This window comes from Salvia hispanica, chromosome 2, assembly GCF_029641045.1.
Source record: "Salvia hispanica isolate PSC_SH4W2 chromosome 2, Shi_PSC_v1, whole genome shotgun sequence".
Lineage (NCBI taxonomy): Eukaryota > Viridiplantae > Streptophyta > Magnoliopsida > Lamiales > Lamiaceae > Salvia > Salvia hispanica.
In genome coordinates this window covers 912,146-932,694 of record NC_142693.1, presented here as the reverse complement: position 1 = coordinate 932,694, position 20,549 = coordinate 912,146, and the positions used below count along the sequence as shown (strand labels likewise).

Sequence of the window (20,549 nt, the reverse complement as noted above, 5' to 3'; positions counted from 1 at the left end):
ATAAAAAGGAAAAGTATGGGCTCATTTTCTGCACAGAATAGGATCCCAATTCCTTTAATACTTTATTATGCATATGCTTATCTTGTGGGCTAATTTTATAAATATGCTAATCTTGTGAAGGCTAACTTTCATTCAAGTATGCATTTCTTTTATCATTTTCTTATATTTTTATTCTTCCTATCAACTTTTTTCTTTCAATTGAAAATTTAGTTGTGGTTTGACGACCAGATATAAACATACGGAGTATTATATATCTATTGAGTTTCAAGTTAATAGAGATTTATTCAAACTCTCTTAACAAAGTTTCTTCACATAAAAGGTGGAGTTTGACTTGAACCAATTTGCGTGTGATGATTAGTTATTGTTTTAATTAGGAAAATTATTTATCAATAATACGGGTATTGGTCTTAAAATTATAAATATTGGTATTTCTTACGAATTTTAAAAGTGATCTTAATTCCTATTCTGTTGAAAGGGGAAACATTGAACATAATCTTATTGATGAAGATAAAGTATCCAATTATTTATATTGTCAACCTTGTATAGTAGACATCCCTTTGAGTCTTGTTTTAAATCAAAGTGTTCCAGTTCTCATGAACAAAATATGCACCTTTCCGCTACAATTCGTGAGTTACTTCTTACAATGTGGATTTCGACGTTCATAAGTATAAAATGTCAACTCTTGTGTTTCAGTAGGATGGCATTACTCTTTTAACTGGGAAACAAGAGTCAACGTGGCTATAGGTGCTGCTAGAGCTATTGCTTTCTTGCATGACTTGGAAAAACCGGTCATACATGGAAATATTATGAGTAGTAAAATTCTTATAGACAGAGTAAGTTTGGCAGAGTTTTTTTTAAGTACTCTGTGTTTTCTAAACTGTTCTCATAGACATTTCAAACTAATTCTTGGTTCCGATTGAGGATTGCAGGACTTTACCGCCAAGTTTTCAACCTTTGGCTTTGCAAGAGATGGTCCTATCGGTGACAGGACTCATGTATCAACTCGAATCACGGGTACATATGGATATACTGCTCCAGAGTACATCGCAGAAGGTTCTTGCATCCCAACAAACTCAGCTCATATATTTTCTGAGCTTCAATTAAATCTCTAAAACCTTGTTGGTTACCATGTTTAGCTACTGCTCTGGCTGTCCTTTTGAAGGCTGCTGTTTTTTTTATGAACAGGTCACTTAACCACGAGATCTGATGTGTATAGTTTTGGAGCCGTTTTGCTAGAATTACTGTCAGGGCGTCGAATGATTGATTCCAGACGGCCTGCTGGAGAGCGGAATCTGGTCGACTGGGCAAAACCTTATTTGCATGACAAAAGAAGACTGTTTCGAATTGTGGATAGCAGATTAGAGGGTACTTACAGTTTCAAACAAGCATATGAAGTTGCCAAGATAACTCTACAGTGTCTGAGTGTAGAACCAAAATTGAGGCCAAAAATGTCTGAGGTTGTAGGCGTACTTGAAAAACTGTAATACCAATGTATGTTTGGATGCTTGTAGAGGAAAATCCTACCAAACTCTCTATTAGTGTTTCCATAAACATATGATTACTATTGTGTGAATAAATTTCCATTACTAATCTGTTCCTCTGTATGTGGATGGTCTTAATCAGATTTTATTGTCTACCATATATATACACTTCCACAGCCTGCACAAAAGCAGAGGGAGAGCCGACACTAGTTGTTGCTGCGTTGCATAGCTATCGAGTCATCATTGCATGCTTTCCAGCGGTGACTCGACAGATACGCAATGCCAATTGCTCAACATGATGTGTCTGGCAGTAATCTAGCTAATAGCCAGACAAATTGGTACCAAGACATAACTACAAAGCATAGGAGCTTATTCAATAAAATAAAACAACAACAAAATCAATCCAAACTTCTTAAATACTATACAAATTACAATTTTGACACAATAACACCAGGGATAAAATGAGTATAATTGTCAAACTCTCTTGGTATGCAAATTTCGGCGTTGCTCTAATACACGTCTCTGCTTCATCTTCTTCAGCCACCACTTTGCGGTATAGTTAAGAAAAACACACAACACAAACAAAACCTGTTGGGAAATTTTAACATGAAATTTACAGTCTTGAAGAAGTAGAGGAAAACATCATGGCTAGAATTGGAGATGATGTCTCAAACAAATTGTATAAGAAACAGTATGAATCAAAGAATATGGGATTAATCTTTGGTGAAGCTGAATCTTAACAGTGTGAATTTGAAAAAATCTTTAATGGACAATAGTTCCTTCTTCACCTCCTCGCTCTTCGGAAGCACCTCAAATTTCAAACACAAATCCCTTCCCCTTTTACTTCTTCTTCATGTTCTTCAGCTTCTTCTTCTTAATCAAAATAAAACACGAAAACATTGTGTATAATAAGTCGAAGTATTACTAGTTCATATCTATTTGACTTGTAACTTGAAATTTGAACTCTAACATCTTCTTTTGTATTCCAATCAAAACACAAAAAACCTGCATATACCAATCATACACCGAGATTTCAAGACTGCTAATATTCTTGTAGATTGGGTATTTATGCTGAACTTATTTTCTTGCTTGGTTGTAATTAACTAATGCAGTTATAATTAACTATACATGCTTCTTTTTCTCTGGTTATGCAGATGTACAAATGCACATTTGATGTTTCATTATTGATTGCAAATTAACTCTTAAAATTGTGTTGGTGACTTTGGCTGTTAATGCATAGAAGATCCAATTTGTGATGTGAGGTTTGTTACCAGTAAAAATGAAGAATGGTTGAGCAAATCAAATGGACATTTTAGAGGCACCCACTCTTCAAACTCTTAGTACGTTTTCTCCTTCCATATTCACCTATAAAACACAAGAAGGATTAATGGAGAAGAGGTTAAATCAACAAGTCACTGAAAGCGAATATAATTTGGTGGTGAGGAAATAGACATGCAACTGTTTCTATTAAAAGGAAACAAGAAAATGCATTCATACTCACCTACTATTTCTCCATCAATCCAAATGTCGCGGATATGGGAAATGTTGGGCCATTGGGAATCAGCTGCATCACTTTGTTGTTCAATTCTTATTTCTGGGCAGCCCTTAATTTCTAAGATTAGAAGTGATGTGAGGCCCCGCAGTGCATGTAGACACCTTAACTTCTTGCAATTATATATATCCAATCTCCATAGAGATGAGAGGTTCCCCAACCATTCAGGCAACTCTTCAATTCCATAATTCTCTATATTTAACCATTTAAAAGAGGTGAGATGTTGAATTGATTCTGGCAAATTTCCCCAAGTTTCCCTCCCTTTCAATCTTAATTCCTTAAATGAGTGGGTGTAGCATCCTTGCAATAAACCATCAACGATCTCCATAGATCCCTCCATACTAACATCTATTTGTAACCAATTATATGAATAAGTGACCATCAATGGAGAAACACCAATAATTCGTAAACGTGATAGACGAGGCCATTTTGGCAGACAATCAATTATCCCGGGTAGATTCTTTAGGCTACTTAAATATATCAACTCCAGTATCTCAAGCAAGGATCCTACCATTTCCCATGGAAGGTACAACAAAGCTTTGCATTCACAAATCTCCAACCTTTTAAGACATGTGAGGCTTCCTTGTGATTGTTGCAAACCAGTAACTCCTATTCGTTCCAAATTTGGACAGTCCCTTATACTCAACTTCTCCAAAGAACTGAGGGTGCCTAGACCATCTGGTAGTTCTTTCAAATTGGAACACATTCTTACACTTAACTCCAAGAGATTGGGATTGTTATAGAATAACCAATTTGGGAGATATTCCAGATCATCAATTCCTTCTATCCAAAGCTCTGTTAGCAACTTTAATTCTGTCCTGAATATGTGTGTGAAAGGCATGCTCCCACTCCCCTTGATGATCAAACTTTTGAGGCATGGCCACGAATGATTAGGAAAATTCATCAATTGCTTGCACTGAGAGATCTCCAAGTGTTGGAGGTTAGGAAATACCTTCACATCACTTGCACCTTCAGATTCTACTTCTGCCCACTCTATAAGCTTAGGAATTTCAACCAACGCGAGCCTTTCTAGAGCTGGAAAAACAATACGTGTCTCCTCATTCACTAATCCATAGAAAGAAGAATTTATGGACGCCAAATTTGTCAATCCTTTTAACCAGAGAGACTTAAGATTTGGCAATTGCCCAAGCATTGGGATTTCTTCACATTCGGAGCAGTTGGAGAGTTTTATCTCAATCAACTTGTTAAGTGGTACCCAACAACCTTGAGACAAATTTTCAATTACCATGTTTCGAGTCCATGATGGAAATCTTTTTCCCTTGAATCCTTCAATCTCTAAATTCTTCAGATTAGAGTGAGGTTGGAGGCCTTCCAACACATTCTCATCATTTGTAGCTTCAACTTCTCTATCCTCATTCCATGTCAAACGCAACTCAAATATTTTTGACTTGTTAGATAGACTTGCTTTCTCAGCCTCTTCCTTGTTTTCAACCTTTTCAAGGTTAGAAATTTCCAATTTTCCTTTGAGACCATTCAAACTCCCGAGCTCTTCGATTTTGCATCCATTCTTGTCGCCAACTATAAAATACTCTAGCGTCCGGAGAGAAGTTAAATTCCCAATCCCGGCAGGCAAGGGTGACTTATTAATATACAAATGCCTTAAATTAATCAAGTACTTCAAAGTACTAGGCAGTTCCAAAAATCTTCTTGTACATGCATTTAATGTTTGCAACTGATGGAGATCACCAATCCAGCCCGGCAAATATTTTATATGCGTTGATGAAATATCAAGTTTCCTTAAATGTATCAACTTCCTTATCGAACTTGGCAACTTAGTACACCACTCATATGCAAGAACTAAAGCATGTAGATGCTCGAAATCTGCAAACTTGATACGATAAATCTGTTCCTCGAACAATAACGTACGCAAATATTTTGCCACTTCTTTTGGAATACAACTTTCTTCATCATGAATCATGTATCTCACTCGTCTCCCGCCTTCTGTATCAGTAGAACCTGAAATTGAACATGCGAGATCGTGCACAAGATCGTGCATCACACAACTCTCTACATTTCCATAATCATCTATTTCTGCAACTTGTAGTAGAGAGTTGTGCAGAAGAACTTTCATAAATTTGTCACCCAAGCACTCCATCTCACTGTTTCCTTTAGCTTCAAGAAATCCTTCTGCCATCCAATACTCAATCAGTTCATGACTTTTGATTCTGCAACCTTTAGGAAAAAGCGAACAATATGCAAAACACTTTTTGAGTGACGGTAGAGACAAATTATCAAAGCTCAACTTTAATATCTTTGTGATACGATCCCCTTCATCACGTGAAAGCCATTTCTCTTCAATCGAGAGCCATTCTTCTTCAGATTTATTGCATAGCACTCCCCCAACAACATTTGCAGCTAATGGCAAACCTTGACATCTTGTTGCAATTTTCCTCCCTATGGCCTCAAACTCTAATGGAATATCCTCTTTTCCAAAAGTTTTTGCTTTAATTATTGACCAACAATCTTCGTGTGATAACCCTTTCAGCTCATGTGTATGAAGTGATTGCATAGTTGAAACGACTTCTATACTTCTGGTGGTAACAACAATCGCATTTCCCTTGACAGAAGTAATGCCAACCAAAGAATTGATAAAATCATTCCATTTGGGACGATCTTGATTCCAAACATCATCGAGAATAAGAAGGAATGTTTTATCTTTCAAAGCCTTTTGAAGCCTTTTTAGAATATTTTGCAAACAGTCAACCTCAACTTGATCATGAGAATTCTTTTTCACAAAATCTTGCCTACTCCCAAAATTAACTTGACCAAAAGAATTCTTTTTCAGAAAATCCTGCCTACTCTGAACTTCTACTTGATCAGAAGAAGTGTTCTCAAGAATAGTTGGGCTACTCTTAGATTCAACTTGATCAGAAGAAGTCAACTCCTTGAGGATTTTCTTGAAAAGAGTGATTGGATCAAAAATTTGAGAAACATGCACCCAAAGATGTGATCCAAAGTGAGTTTTTATCTTTGGATGATGGAAGACATTCCTAGTCAAGGTTGTCTTCCCCAATCCTCCCATTCCCACAATGGCAAAGATAGAAACTACACGTTCATCAGTTGTGGTACGAGTGTTAATAACCTCAACTATTTCCGAAACCAACTCATCTCTTCCAATGAAAATTGGATCATGTGAGAAGGAATCGGTTTCAAAAGTAGGCAAAGTTTGCACACCAGTTGAAATCCTCCCTTTAAGGCCAAGCCCAGCTCCCTCTTTGTAAATGGACTCCAAATTCTCATTGATTTCTTGAATTTTATGAGCTATATTTCTGGGATGCGCAATACGAGTCAATGATGAGAAGCATGAGAGTACCTTTTCTTTCATGGGCTTGATGGAGTTGATTTGTTTGGAGAGGTGATGATAGTTGAATTCGTCCAAAACATTGTCAGCATCAAACGCCACATCTTCGAGCTTCCTCAGCCAGCTTTTGACAGCCCCACCTGGAATAGTACGGCTCTCAGCATCGTTCAACAATTGCTGGATCGTATCTAAACTCCCAGCTAGCTTTGCTGCTTCTTTGTCGAGACCTCGGATTAGTGAGATCTCTGTCTTGGAATGGTCGATGAGGTTTTGAACTAAAACTTTAATGACGGCGGCGACAGCTTCTCCTTCCATTGTTTGAGTTTGTAACTGATTCAGAAAGAGCCAAAGAGAAATGGATGAATTGGTACAGAGAGAATGAGAGAGATGCAATCGAAAGTGATAAGAATAATTGTGGTGAGCTGCAGTATAGTTTACACTTTACACTTTACACTTTATTCCATTCAAGATACTTTGCTTTCGTTTTCATACTACTCTAACTCTTGCCGACAACTTATTTTTTAAAAATTTCTTCATTAAAGGATCGAGAATTGTTGTATATGTTACGGAATGGATAATGCTGCTGATTTACATGCACTTATAGGTGTAATATTCTATACGCAGTGTGATCAATTAATTCCCTTCTTGTGTTGATTTTCCTTGATCACAGGGATTTCTTTTCCACTTTCCAGTTCAAGTATATTTCAATTCTTATCTTGAAGCCCAATTTAAGTTTCGATTCAATAGAAAAACTGTTCAACTAATTTAGTCCTGACTTCCACTAATTCGTTCTATGTTATTGATTAAAATAACATAACAAAAATGAACATATTTCAGTTTAACATGTATGAATTTTAAGAAATATAAAAGAAATTATCTAAAATATTTTGAGATTATCGAGTTTTAAGAAATACCAAATTAGATGAAAAATAAAAAAGTTATCGGAACGTGACTTCTATTTTTAAATATTAATTTTATAATAAACTTTAAATAATAAGTGAAATATTAGGTTTAATTAATGATTTATACAGTATATACAATTAGTGATGACAAACAAAAAAAAAAAACAACAGCTTTTATCACACATGTTCTCATGATAAAACAATGAGTTGATACAAACTATGCAAAACATGAACGAGATCAAAAGTGCGAAAATGGAAACGTGCAAAACGTGCCATCTTTCTTTCGGATAAGCAAAACTGGGGATGAAAACGGGCTCTGACTGGGGCGAATGACGCCCGAGGCTAACATCTCCTTCACCTGCCTCTCAATCTCGTTCTTCTGAAAGTATGGGTAGCGATACGGCCTCACATTAACTGGTTTTGAATTTGGGAGTAAGTGTATACGATGGTCGAAAGGTCGTGGCGGCGGCATTCCCGTCGGAGCGTGAAACACTGCCTCGTGGGATCTCAAAACCGCCAACACCATGGGATCCAGGTCGTCCGGAAAGTGGGGTGGTTCGGTAGCAGCCCCCTGATACTCGTCCTCGGGGACCGAAATCAACTCGAACGCCTCAGCCTCGCCCCGAAGTGACAGCAAGCTCGCGGCTGCCTTGAGGGACACCGGCTGAGCTTTCGGTGTGGTCACCCTCAACGAAATTGGTACCCCATTGCGCATAAACTCCAGCGTCCCTTCCACAAAATCGCTAGTTACACGCCTCAACGATTTCAGCCACGCCAATCCCAGAATCACTTCTGGCCCATGTATCGGAAGTATATGCAAATCAATCAAGAACACGTGGGATTGAATCACTATCCGCGTCTGGAGGCTAGCGTGTGAGCAAACCAACGATTCTCCATTGCCCACATACACTCTGAACGGTTTGACAGCCGTTAAAGGAAGTGATAACTGCTGCGCCACTCTAGGATGCAAAAAATCGTGAGTGCTGCCCGTATCGACCAGAATGGCAACGGGGTCAGCGCCAATTGTACCCCGCAATTCCATCGCCTCTGGTCGTTGTTTCCCGTCCAGCGCAAAGATGTGGGAAAGGTCCGCCGTTATCACCTCCGGGTCCTGCTGCTCGGCCAATGCCTCTGGTTCCTCGACTTCGTCCTGCACCTCTCCTCCCATATAGGCCAAAAACGGTTGTTTGCAAGCATGGCTTGGCACCCACTTCTCTTGGCAATAAACACAAAGGCCGCGCCGTGTGCGATCTGCTCTCTCTGCTGCGGTTAGGTGGATAACTGGCAGCTTCGCGTAATCGGGGCCTCTGGCGCGAACAGGTCTGGTCGTTGGCTGGAGTTGCTGCTGTGGCTGAGATGATGATGCCGGCATACCTTTCTGCTCTCTGGAAGTCCAATTCCGTCGCTGGAAACCCGGTTGGGTTGGTGGCTTCTCCACGCTCCCGTCAAATTCAGTAGCGAGGGCCATTGCAGCCGCCACCGAACGCGGGTGTTGGTGTTTAACCTGGGATCGAACAGGCTGCTGGAGACCAGCCACATAAATAGGTAAAAAAGTAGATTCCGGAACGTTTGGGATTCGATTCCGCATAGACTCAAAGGTCGCGTTGTATTCTGCCAAAGAACCCGTCTGCACCAATTTGGCTATCAAACCCAGGTAATCCTCAAAACATTGCGGATCAAAACGACGCCGCACATCCTCCAAGAAGTCCTTCCACAGTACCACTGGGTTGCTAGCGCGATAGTTAAACACCCACTCTGCCGCTTGATTCTCAAAAAGCATAACCACATAATGTAGACGATAGGCCTCGGGCATCATCAAATGGTCAAAATAGTATTGGATTCTGGCAATCCCATTAACAGCATCCGACCTATCGAAACGTGGTGGCTTCATCTTCACATCCCTTGGTTCCTCCCATGCCCGATGGTTCCCATTATTGTTCCACGCTGGATTATCCCACGAAGTCGGTTGACGAGCCAAGGGTGCCAGCATCCCCTGGTTGCCCCCCGGAGGCTCCCAGCAATTTCCCTGGCCTGAACCCGCGCGCCATCTGCTGACCAGTCCGTCACCACAGCCAGGAGCAGAAAAGGTGGGCAGAGACGATCCAAGCGAGGGAATCCCTCCAGTCGCGCCCACAGCTGATCCCGGTTGCTCCCACCGATGAGATGATGTAGAGGCCGGCATGGTCATCACCACTGATTGGGTAGGGATTGAGAGAGGCGTCGAACGAGGTAGGGAATCAGTAAACCAGTGCGAAGGAAGTCCAAAACTCTGCTCCGGCGCCGATCGCGGAGGCACTAAACGCCGATCAAAATCATCCATCCGAGTCTCAAGTCTCGCTAAAGAAGCCAAAATATGCTCAAACATTGTTGACACCGGAGTCGGGCCCTGAATCGGCGTACTAGATGAAACAGTTGCACTGATTGGCGAGATGGTCGACCGAAACAATGGTAACCCATCCGATCGAACGGCATCAGAAGTGATAGCGTCCATGAGTTCAGTGAAAGCACCAATTTGTTAAGAGTCTTCCTCTCAACTTGATGCCGTTAATAGAAACAAGAAGTCCCGGGAGGCGGAATCCCGTCGACAACTAGGGTTTGTAGCGATAAAATAAAGAAAACAGAAAAATAGGCGAATTCTCGATGATTCTATTATTAATTTCAGCGCCTATTTATAATCTAAGGACCCTAGGGTTGGTTCGACTTACGGCCCGGGAAAGAACCAACAAAGAAAACCCGGAACGGAGCTTATAAATTGCTCGACTCAAAAGTTCCAAAAATAATAATAAAACAAAACAATAAATTCAGAAATTAGCAATAAATAATCCTATTCTATTCCACGCTTCATTTAGAGACAAAGTCTCCAAATCTAACAGGTGGCCTTGTTCTTCTTCTCGGCTTCCCCTGTTTACTCGCCTCCCTCGGCGACGGTCTTCCCCGTTCCACCGTGTCGCAATTCAGTTCCGGCGCTTGCAACTCCTCAACCTCCTCTTCCTCTATGACGGTCCGGCGCTGCTCCGTCTGGATTAGAGGGACTACCGTATCATAATTACTGCCAAATTCTGGATTTTCAATTGATATGCATACAAATCCTCCCTTGCAATTGGTTCATTCATTTTGAACCTCCAACTAACTACCATGCATATTGTTAAGGGAGTTTTCCCTTAACGGTGGCCGGCGTTGATGCTCGGCTACCAAAGCAGTTCCGACGCCCTGTCTTAGGGTCGGCGGAGATAATAGTTTCGAGTTGTGCGCGGGTTCTTCCTGTCGGGCAACACGATAACTAGGGTTTGTAGAGAATTCAATAATATGTTGGACAAATAATGATGTTATTGATTTACTGAATGAATGCAAATAATAACCATCTATCCCTATTTATAATACTCAAATACTATACCCTAACTTATTGACCAAGATAACAAATATATGGAAGGATTTGGTTAATCAAAAGATATAACTAAATAATAAGATATAGGATCATATCAACTCTCCACGGTTAAAATCCACCTTGTCCTCAAGGTGAAAGATAGCCGATAGCAAAAGCTTCCCCTCCAGGATCAAACGTGAACAGTCGTTGGTGATAATAGATATAGATCAAACCTTGTACACTTGACTGGCACCATGATGCAATTTTGTCTGTAAACATGACATGGGATCTTGAACTCTTAGAGTTAATCTTCGATGCTCCACTATTTCTACTTTACAGGCCTCCAGTTAGAATCGTGATATCCTCATAGCCAACAACATTCTCCTCAAGCCAAGTCTCTACATCATCTTTCATCTTCAATTCCCGATGTGTTGGAACAATCAGATCACCAATGTTCTCATCATATACCCCGACGAGCACTTGCGGCGGCATATTGTCCATCTTGACGACCTCTTCCAAGGGACTCGTCGTTCGGCTTGACGATCTCTTCCAGGGTCAAGGAAAATCCTCAGCTAGATTTTTGTCAACAATACTCTCCTCAAACAATGCATTCACACGGGCGAGAAGGGCGGCTTGCTCCAATCTATAAATACGCAGATTCTCGTTGTAATCACTTACGGGGGCTAATTGGCCTGGGCAAGGCGAACGAACCATGAGATTGGGTGTATTGGGCAGACCATGCTGCTTCCCGAATTAATAAACTTGCTAGCCTGGCGTGTCCGGTGCGTGAAGTCGGACGGTGGCGGGGCACCGGCAGGCAACGGAGCTGTTCCGTGACTCGGCAATCGGTCGGACCGGTACGTAGGCTGCTCGGCGCGGCTATTATGAAGATGCTAGTGTCGCCTCGGAGTAGGATACTCCTCAAAACCCTGTCGCTGACGGTGGTCTCTGTGATCATCCCACCCAACTTGATCCCAATTGTTAGCAATGGTTCGTGGATGAGGTTGGTCGTGAAAACTCCCCCGATACCTCGCGTTAGGACGCCGTGTAGGAGTTGGTCTATCTGCGCTCGGGAGCGGCGATGGGTCCCGCCATGGCTGCCCTGCACTTCGATGCTCTACCCTGTTGGGAGTCGGCTTAGATCGTGGCGTAGCATATAATCTTCTGATACGACGATCCGTGGCATCCCACTTATCAAACACAGCAAGGAGATAATCCAGCTTGGCATGAATCTCTTTCTCGCATGCAGTCTCTCTAGGAATCGTCCGGCGGTTGTACCTGTCCGGCTGGTAGAGCGGTTGTGGTGGGTGGTCGAATTGCGAGGGCTCTCCTCCCTCGGCTTCCCAGGCTGCTGGAACACGTTTTTGTGGCGGCTGAAAGCTGTTAAACCCGTGTGGCAACACTTTGCGATAGCGGGACTCCTGATCGGGCAGCGGCTGTGTATGCTTGTGAACGAAATGGCAATGATGATTGTGTGCCATGATGACGGATTGAATGGCTCTTTTTTTTTTTAATTGACAGAATATGGAGGGTGAGATGCGGTGGTGATGGTGGTGTTGCGGAATCATTCCGTTGGTGAGCTCTCAATGAAAGCACCAATTGTTAAGGGAGTATTCCCTTAACGTTGGCCGGCGTTGATGCTTGGTGGCCAAAGCAGTTCCGGCACCTAATCTTAGGGTCGGCGGAGATAATAGTTTCGAGTTGTGCGCGGGTTCTTCCTGTCGGGCAACACGATAACTAGGGTTTGTAGAGAATTCAACAATATGTTAGACAAATAATGATTTTATTGATATATAACCATCTATCTCTATTTATAATACTCAAATACTATACCCTAACTTATTGACCAAGATAACAAATAAATGGAAGCATTTGGTTAATCAAAAGATATAACTAAATAATAAGATATAGGATCGTATCACATATCCTTCAAAATTTTGACAATTCAGGTCGCGTGCTATGTTAAAACTTTTTTATTCTCTTTTAACTAACTTGTTGATACTGCTCACGTGGATGTGATCTTGGATAGTTTTAACTCCGAAAAGCTCATACTATCCAACTTTTTTTGGAGTTAAAACCACCTCAGACAATCAAAAGTAGTGGTAGTAGTGTTGTATATCGCTATGCAATGAGAATAACACGAACAAGGCAATGGTTTACGTGGTTCAGCGTAAGCCTACATCCACGGGCGAACAAAGAGATCTTTTCCCTAAACTCGATCAAAAAAGATTACAATGTGAATCACAAAAGGCCATAGCATACAGAGTCAGGAAACTTTCATCTTCCGTAATGACATCAACACAATCCCAGGCATGTTGTGGGGGAAAGGGGCAGGGGCATTTCTTCTTCCGAATTGGATCAAACTTGTTCGATATAGCTGCAAGCAGACAACAGGATTTTGGTATATGAGTTCATGCGTAAAGGAAGCTTGGACAACCAACCGTTCACAAGTAAATATGGCATACTTGACTTACTTCCTTCACATCTATCCATTTTTCTTAGTAATAAATACTAGTAAATAAGTAAGAAAATAAGCAAGTTTAATGGATGGACGGAGTATAAGCAATTAGTAATCCCATCATCAAAAGCAAAGAAAGTAAAGTGAATTGCAATGTGAGGTTTGTTACCAGTAATAATGAAGAAAGGTTGAGCAATTCAAATGGACCTTTAGAGGCACCCACTCATCAAATTCATATGTTTTCTCCTTTTCTCTTTAACTATCAAACACATAAAAGGATCAATAGAGAAAAGGTTAAATCATCAAGTCAACGAAAGTCAATATAATGTGATGGTGAGGAAATAGACATGCAACTGTTTCTATAAAAGGGAAACAAGAATATGTATTCATACTCACCTACTATTTCTCCATTAATCTTGATGGCGCGGATATGGGAAATGTTGGGCCATTGGGAATCAGCTGCATCACTTTGTCCTTCAATACTTATTTCTGGGCAGCCCTTAATATATAAGGATCCAAGTGATGTGAGGCCCCGCAGTGCATGTAGACGCCTTAACTTCTTGCAATTATGTATTCTCAATATCGCTAGAGATGTGAGGTTCTCAAACCATTCAGGCAACTCTTCCATTCCATAATTCTCTATCTTTAACCAAACAATAGAGGTGAGATGTTGAATTGATTCTGGCAAATTTCCCCAAGCTTCCCTCCCTTTCAATTCTAATACCTCAAGTGAGTGGGAGTTGCATCTTTGCAATAAGCCCTCAACGGTCTCCATAGATCCCTCCATACTAACATCTATTTTTAACCTATTACTTGAGAAAATGGCCATAAATTGAGAAACCCTGATAATTCCCAAATCTGTCAGACGAGGCAATTTTGGCAGATAATCAATTATTCTAGGTAGATTCTTTAGGCTACTTAAATTATTACACACCAATACCTCAAGCAAGGATCCTACCATTTCACATGGAAAATACATCAAAGCTTTGCATTCACAAATCTCCAACCTTTTAAGACATGTGAGGCTTCCTTCTGATTGTTGTGCACCAATATCTGCAACTCGTTCCAAATTTGTACAGTCCCATATAATCAACTTCTCCAAAGAACTGAGGGTGCCTAGACCATCTGGTAATTCTCTCAAATTGGAACACATTTTTATACTTAACTCCAAGAGATTGGGATTGTTATAGAATAACCAATATGGGAGATATTTCAGATCATATATTCCTTCTATCCAAAGCTCTATTAGCAACTTCAATTTCGTCTTGAATATGCATGTTAAAGGAATGCTCCCAGTCTCCCTGATTATCAAATGTTTGAGGCATGGCCATGAATAATTAGGAAAACTCATCAATTGCTTGCACTGAGAGATCTGCAAGTGTTGGAGGTTAGGAAATACCTTCACATCACTTGCACCTGCAGATTCTACTTCTGCCCACTCTGTCAGCTTCTGCAGGTTATGTAATACGAGTTTTTCAAGAGCTGGAAAAACAATACATGTATCCTCATTCACTAATCCATAGAAAGAAGAATTTATGGACTTCAAATTTGTCAATCCTTCTAACCACAGAGACTTGAGATTTGGCAACTGCCCAAACATTGGGATTTCTTCACATTCTGAGCACTTGGAGAGTTTTATCTCAACCAACTTGTTAAGTGGTACCCAACAACCTTGAGACACGTTTTCAACTGCCATCTTCTTGGTCCAGGACGGAAATCTTTTTGCCTTGAATCCTTTAATCACTAACTTCTTCAGATTAGAGTGAGGTTGGAGGCCTTCTAACACATTCTCATCATTTGAAGTTTCACCTTCTCTATCTTGATCCCATCTCAAACACAAATCCAATAATTTTGACTTGTGAGATAGACTTGCTTTCACACCTGCTTCCTTGCTATCAACCCTTTCAAGATAAGAAATTACCAGTTTTCCTTTGAGACCATTCAAACTCCCGAGCTCCTCGATTTGGCATCCATTCTTGTCGCCAACTTTAAAATACTTTAGCGTCTGTAGAGAAGTTAAACTCCCAATCTCGGCAGGCAACTCTACACCATCATTGATATAAAGATGCCTTAAATTAATCAAGAACTTCATAGTACTAGGCAGTTCCCTAAATTCTCCTATATATGCCTTTATTGCTGCATTTAATGTTTGCAACTGATGTAGTTCACCAATCCAGTCTGGCAAATATTTTATACGCGTCGACGAAATATCAAGTTTCCTTAAATGTATCAACTTCCTTATCGAACTTGGCAACTTTTCACATCCATAATCTGCAAGAATTAAAATATGTAGACGATCGAAATTGGCAAACATGTTACCATAACTGTTTCCAATGAACAATAATGTACGCAAATATTTTGCCACTTCTTTTGGAATACGACTTTCTTCATCATGAATCATGTATCTCACTCGGCTCCCGCCTTCTGTATTATTAGAAGAAACTGAAATTGAACATGCGAGATCATGCACAAGATCATGCATCACACAACTCTCTACATTTCCATAGTCATCTCTTTCTGCAACTTGTAGTAGAGAGTTGTGCATAAGAACTTTCATAAATTTGTCGCCCAAGCACTCCATCTCAATGCTTTCATTAGCTTCAAGAAATCTTTCTGCCATCCAATTCTCAATCAGTTCCTGACTTTTGATTTCACTACCTTTAGGAAAAAGCGAACAATATGCAAAACACTTTTTGAGTGACGGTAGAGACAAATTATCAAAGCTCAACTTCAATATCTTTGTGATACGATCCCCTTCATCATGTGAAATCCATTTCTCCTCAATCGAGAGCCATTCTTCTTCTGATTTATTGTATAGTGCTCCACCAACTACACTTGCAGCTAATGGCAAACCTTGACATCTTTTTGCAATCTTCCTCCCTATGGTCTCAAACTCTGATGGAATATCCTGTTTTCCAAAAGTTTTTTCTTTGATTATTGACCAACAATCTTCATGTGATAATCCTTCAAGCTGATGTCTATAAAGTAATTGCATACTTGAAGCGACTTCCATATTTCTTGTGGTAACAACAATCGCATTTCCCTTGATAGAAGTAATGCCAAACAAAGAGTTGATAAAATCATCCCATTTTGGACTATCTTGATTCCAAACATCATCAAGAACAAGAAGATATGGTGTATCTTTTAATGCCTTTTGAAGCTTTCTCAGAATATTTTGCATATTGTCAACCTCAACTTGATCATGAGATTTCTTTTTCAGAAAATCCTGCTTACTTTGAACTTCACCTTGACCAAAAGAATTCTTTTTCAGAAAATCCTGCCTACTCTGAACTTCCACTTGATCAGAAGAATTGTTTTCGAGAATATCTTGGCTACTCTCGATTTCAACTTGATCAGAAGAAGGCAACTCCTTGAGGATTTTCTTGAAAAGAATTATTGGATCAAAAAATTGAGAAACATGCACCCAAATATGTGATCCAAAGTTAGTTTTTATCTTTGGATGATGGAAGACATTCCTAGTCAAGGTTGTCTTCCCCATTCCTCCCATTCCCACTATGGCAACAATAGAAATTAGACGTTCATCAGTGGTGGTACTAGTGTTAATAACCTCAACTATTTCCGACACCAGCTCATCTCTTCCAATGAAAATTGGATCTAGAGCGAATGAGTTTGTTTCAAAAGTAGGAAAAGTTGGTACATTGGTGGTGGTCTGTTGGAGGCCAAGCCCGGCCCCCTCTTTGTAAATGGACTCCAAATTCACATTGATTTCTTGGATTTTAAGAGCTATATTTCTGGAATGCCCAATATGACTCAAGGATGAGATGCATGATAGTACCTTTTGTTTCATGGGTTTGGTGGGCATAATGGGCCTGATTTGTTTGGAGAGGAGATGATAGTTGAATTCATCCAAAACGTTATCAGCATCAAACGCTACATCTTCGAGCTTCCTCAGCCAGCTTTTGACAGCCCCACCGGGAATGGTACGGCTCTCAGCATCATTCAACAGTTGCTGGATCGTATCTAAACTACCAGCTAGCTTTTCTGCTTCTTTGTCGAGACCTCGGATTAGTGAGATCTCATTCTTGGAATGGTCGATGAGGTTCTGAACTAAAACTTTAATAACTGTGGCGACAACTTCTCCTTCCATTGTTTGAGCTTAAAACTGATTCAGAAAGAGAAATGGATACTTGGTACAGAGAGGAGGACAGAGCAGAAAGGAATGCAGTACAGTTTACAGCCTTCCATTCAAGGTATTTTGCTTTCATTTTCTTATATTAGTATTTCAATTCTTACAAATAACTACTCCTTCCGTCCCTTATTAGTTGACACCATTTGTCCTTTTGACTCGACAAGGACTTTAAGAAATATAGTGGAAAAAGTTAGTAGAACGTGAGTTCTACTTATATACTTAATTTTATAATTAAATATGAGTGGAATGAAATATAGTAGAAAAAGTTAGTGGAATGTGAGTTCCACTTTTATATAGTTAATTTTATAATAAAATATAAATGGAATGAGTTTGTAATGTACTATCCATTACCAAAAGTTATAATAGGTAAGAGTGTTAATTAATTGGGAGTGGAAAAAAAATGGAATTGGTACCATCTAATGGATGACAAAGGAAATATTTTTTTAAAATATATCTAATTTACTTGTGGATTGACGCCCATTTTAAATGTTGATTCAATAAAAAAAATTGTTCAAACTCGCTCAATGGAGAAAATGCTTGATTACAAAAAGAATAAGTGAAAAAAATAAAATAAATTACTCCCTTCGTCCTTTAAATTTTGTCACACTATGTTTCAAATTGTTAGAGTTTGTATACTAGAAATCACGTTTCGAGTGATTGAATACTGTGAAACTCTTATTTTATTTTCCAATGAATAAAACAGATTATTTTTGTCATAATGTTGTTATGTTTTACATTTAATGCATGTTAATTGCATGTTTAAATGTATAAGTTAGCTTAACAAAGTCTAAGTCTTTGTTTTAGTAGACCGGTCGTGGGCAGCGTCCACTTTAAGGTAACACGGTCAGTCCTAAACAAAGAAAAAAAAGAATTTCACGACCTAGATGGAATTAGACTATCCATCGTGAAAGGTTGCAATGTCAGTCCGCATATTTCTAAGCCTTACTGAAATAAGATGATATTGGTGTGGTAAAACACTAAACGGATCTAACAGCAAGACGAGTCTTTGTGCTATCTACTGAAAGACGAGGTCTTGATAAATATTTGTTTCTTAATGAATGTAGGTTAGCATTGAGCATATGGTATTGATTATGCATTACTTTGACTTATCAAATGGTGCGGGTTTTTCGCAACTCAATAATCCTTATATATTGGGTAGTGGTGAGTAATATCTAGCGGTGCTAAGGTTGCTATTATATTGAATCGTGCGCGAGGTGAGTCTCGTTTGATAATGTCCTCAAGAGGAGCGTGAAACAAGATTTTATTATTCAGAATCTAGCTAGTTGGAGTTTGATTACTCTAAGAATAATAAATAAGCGTTTCATGTCAAATCCACTCTTGGAATTAATAAAAAGTTACTCCCTCCGTCCCACAAAAGATGGCACACTTTTCTTTTTAGTTTGTCCCACAAAAGATGTCACATTTCCCTTTTTGGAAAAAGTTCTCTCTCACATGAATATAAAAATTATATTTTCTCTCTCCATTTAACACACAAAACAAACCTCCTAAAATCCCGTGCCATTCTCAAAGTATGCCAACTTCTCTGGGACGGAGGGAGTAATTAATTAAGTCCAGACATTAATTAAAAATGGACATTTTTGTCTTAAGCGCAGCAAATGAAAGTTAAAACGGAAACTCGGATTACTTATAATTTCGGATTTGGATAAAGAGTTCAATATTATTTCTGTAGTGACTACTCGTAATATTCCAATTAAAGCTTGTATTAAATTGTGTGTACTATTTAATTAGTAAAAAATAAATTGAGTGAACCCACATCCAAAACCTTCCATAGATATCTGTCTGGACCCAAAAAAGAACTTAATATAAATACTATTATTAAAAAAGAAATTTCTCCAAGCTAGTATCATATGTTTGAATATTTTCAAAATATTACTCATGTTTGAATTTTATCATGAATAACTAGAAACTATGCATATTTATATTAAAGAATGAATGTGTATGATGTTGAAAATTTCAAATATTATTCTGTATATTATTGATTCAGATGTTATTGCATAAATAACTTCTTTTCCATCATTTTTGTTGCTTTCAATGAATTCCCTACATCGTAGTATATTGTAACCACTAACTCGAAATATATAGATATAAGGACTTTTTTTCTATGCAGATAATGACAAAACTTTAATCATGTATGAAGTATCAGAACTTATTAGGAAATTAAATAAGAAATTGCTGACAGAAATGTGACAAATTCATATGACAGTGAATTTAGGGATTGTCAAAAATGCCCTTCAAGTGATTTGGACATTTTCATCAGAAAAATGGCAAAAAAAAACTATATTTATGATTATGTAAAACGTTAGGGTTCTCCGGCGCTATTTTTTTTTGCTAGGGGTGTGTAGTATCACAAGCCCAAATAATAGGAACTAATGAGCAGTTCGCTCATCCATTTAAAGTACAATTAAAGAAAAATTCACAAACTAGCTAAGTTAAAAAGGCAAAGATCTCTCAAACGAATGGGTGGAACTATTAGGAGACATACCTTAGAGTTAGTTCTTCACAATATCTATTTCCTTCTTGTTTGCTCTTGGAGATGAATATTTTGAATAGGCAATGGAATTAGTTTTGCACATGATATATGCCGAATGACTGATATAATATTGTATTTATTGAATTAATTACTAATATATTTGGCATTGGTTAGTTGAAACTATTGAAAGTGCCAAGATTACCAGCGGTCATTACAACATAATTAAACATAAATTAATTACTAGTAGGTAATAGGGGCTTAATTGTTAACTATGGCGGCAGATTCTAATTACGAGATGCTCCAATTAGAACAAGTAATTGTCAAACCATGAAAGTAACTATATGAACGGATAGTGAGCTTTGGTACCATCCAAATTCTGAAGTTTTGGATTAAACGTTCAATCTGTACAATTTATATAGTCGAAAACTCAAAATATTAATTTTCTATTAATATTCCTTGTATTATGAATCGTGCTGTCTTTGATTTTTTTACTTGTATGACTGCTATAAAGAAGCTACAGGAATTTCTTAATGTATTCTTTTACCTCAATGGATATAAAAGGATATATTCCTTTGTTTTAATTTTCATTGAATTTTGGTTATTTTCCCAAACCCAAATCATGGATTTTATTCTGATAAATGAATGACTTCTCTTGGTAATTCACCACAGTTTCCTCTTGTTGTTGCCTAAATGCCCCAATTTGTTAATACCGGTCATCCATCGAAATATTAAGAGTAGTAACATTCTTTTAGATGGTGTAAGTTTGGCAAAGTTTTTGAATCGCTCTGGTTTTTCTAAACTGTTCTAGTAGATAACTCATTTTTGGTTC

The 20,549-nt window shown here is 38.9% G+C and overlaps 4 protein-coding genes and 1 pseudogene across 4 annotated transcripts in view; 1 reads left to right on the top strand and 4 right to left on the bottom strand.

Annotated features, from left to right (window-relative positions):
• LOC148931293 (disease resistance protein RGA2-like) overlaps positions 1-20,549 on the bottom strand; it is a 108,296-nt gene that overhangs the window by 8,033 nt on the left and 79,714 nt on the right. The gene's annotated exons all lie outside the window — the stretch shown is intronic.
• Positions 726-1,598, top strand: LOC148931302 (putative serine/threonine-protein kinase PBL9). Its single transcript, XM_089063484.1, has 3 exons — positions 726-833; positions 930-1,053; positions 1,186-1,598. Exons 1-3 carry the CDS (start codon positions 807-809, stop codon positions 1,482-1,484), a joined length of 450 nt encoding a protein of 149 aa, XP_088919610.1. The 5' UTR covers positions 726-806; the 3' UTR covers positions 1,485-1,598.
• On the bottom strand, positions 2,894-6,715 carry LOC148931301 (disease resistance protein RGA2-like). The gene is made up of 2 exons (XM_089063873.1): positions 5,905-6,715; positions 2,894-5,763 (listed from the first exon to the last, which is right to left on the bottom strand). The coding sequence occupies exons 1-2, from the start codon at positions 6,668-6,670 to the stop codon at positions 2,894-2,896; spliced, it is 3,636 nt and encodes a 1,211-aa protein (XP_088919999.1). The 5' UTR covers positions 6,671-6,715.
• Positions 7,945-9,148, bottom strand: LOC148931300 (uncharacterized; annotated as a pseudogene).
• On the bottom strand, positions 13,289-17,187 carry LOC148931299 (putative disease resistance protein RGA1). Its single transcript, XM_089065493.1, has 3 exons — positions 16,416-17,187; positions 13,476-16,274; positions 13,289-13,338 (listed from the first exon to the last, which is right to left on the bottom strand). Exons 1-3 carry the CDS (start codon positions 17,185-17,187, stop codon positions 13,289-13,291), a joined length of 3,621 nt encoding a protein of 1,206 aa, XP_088921619.1.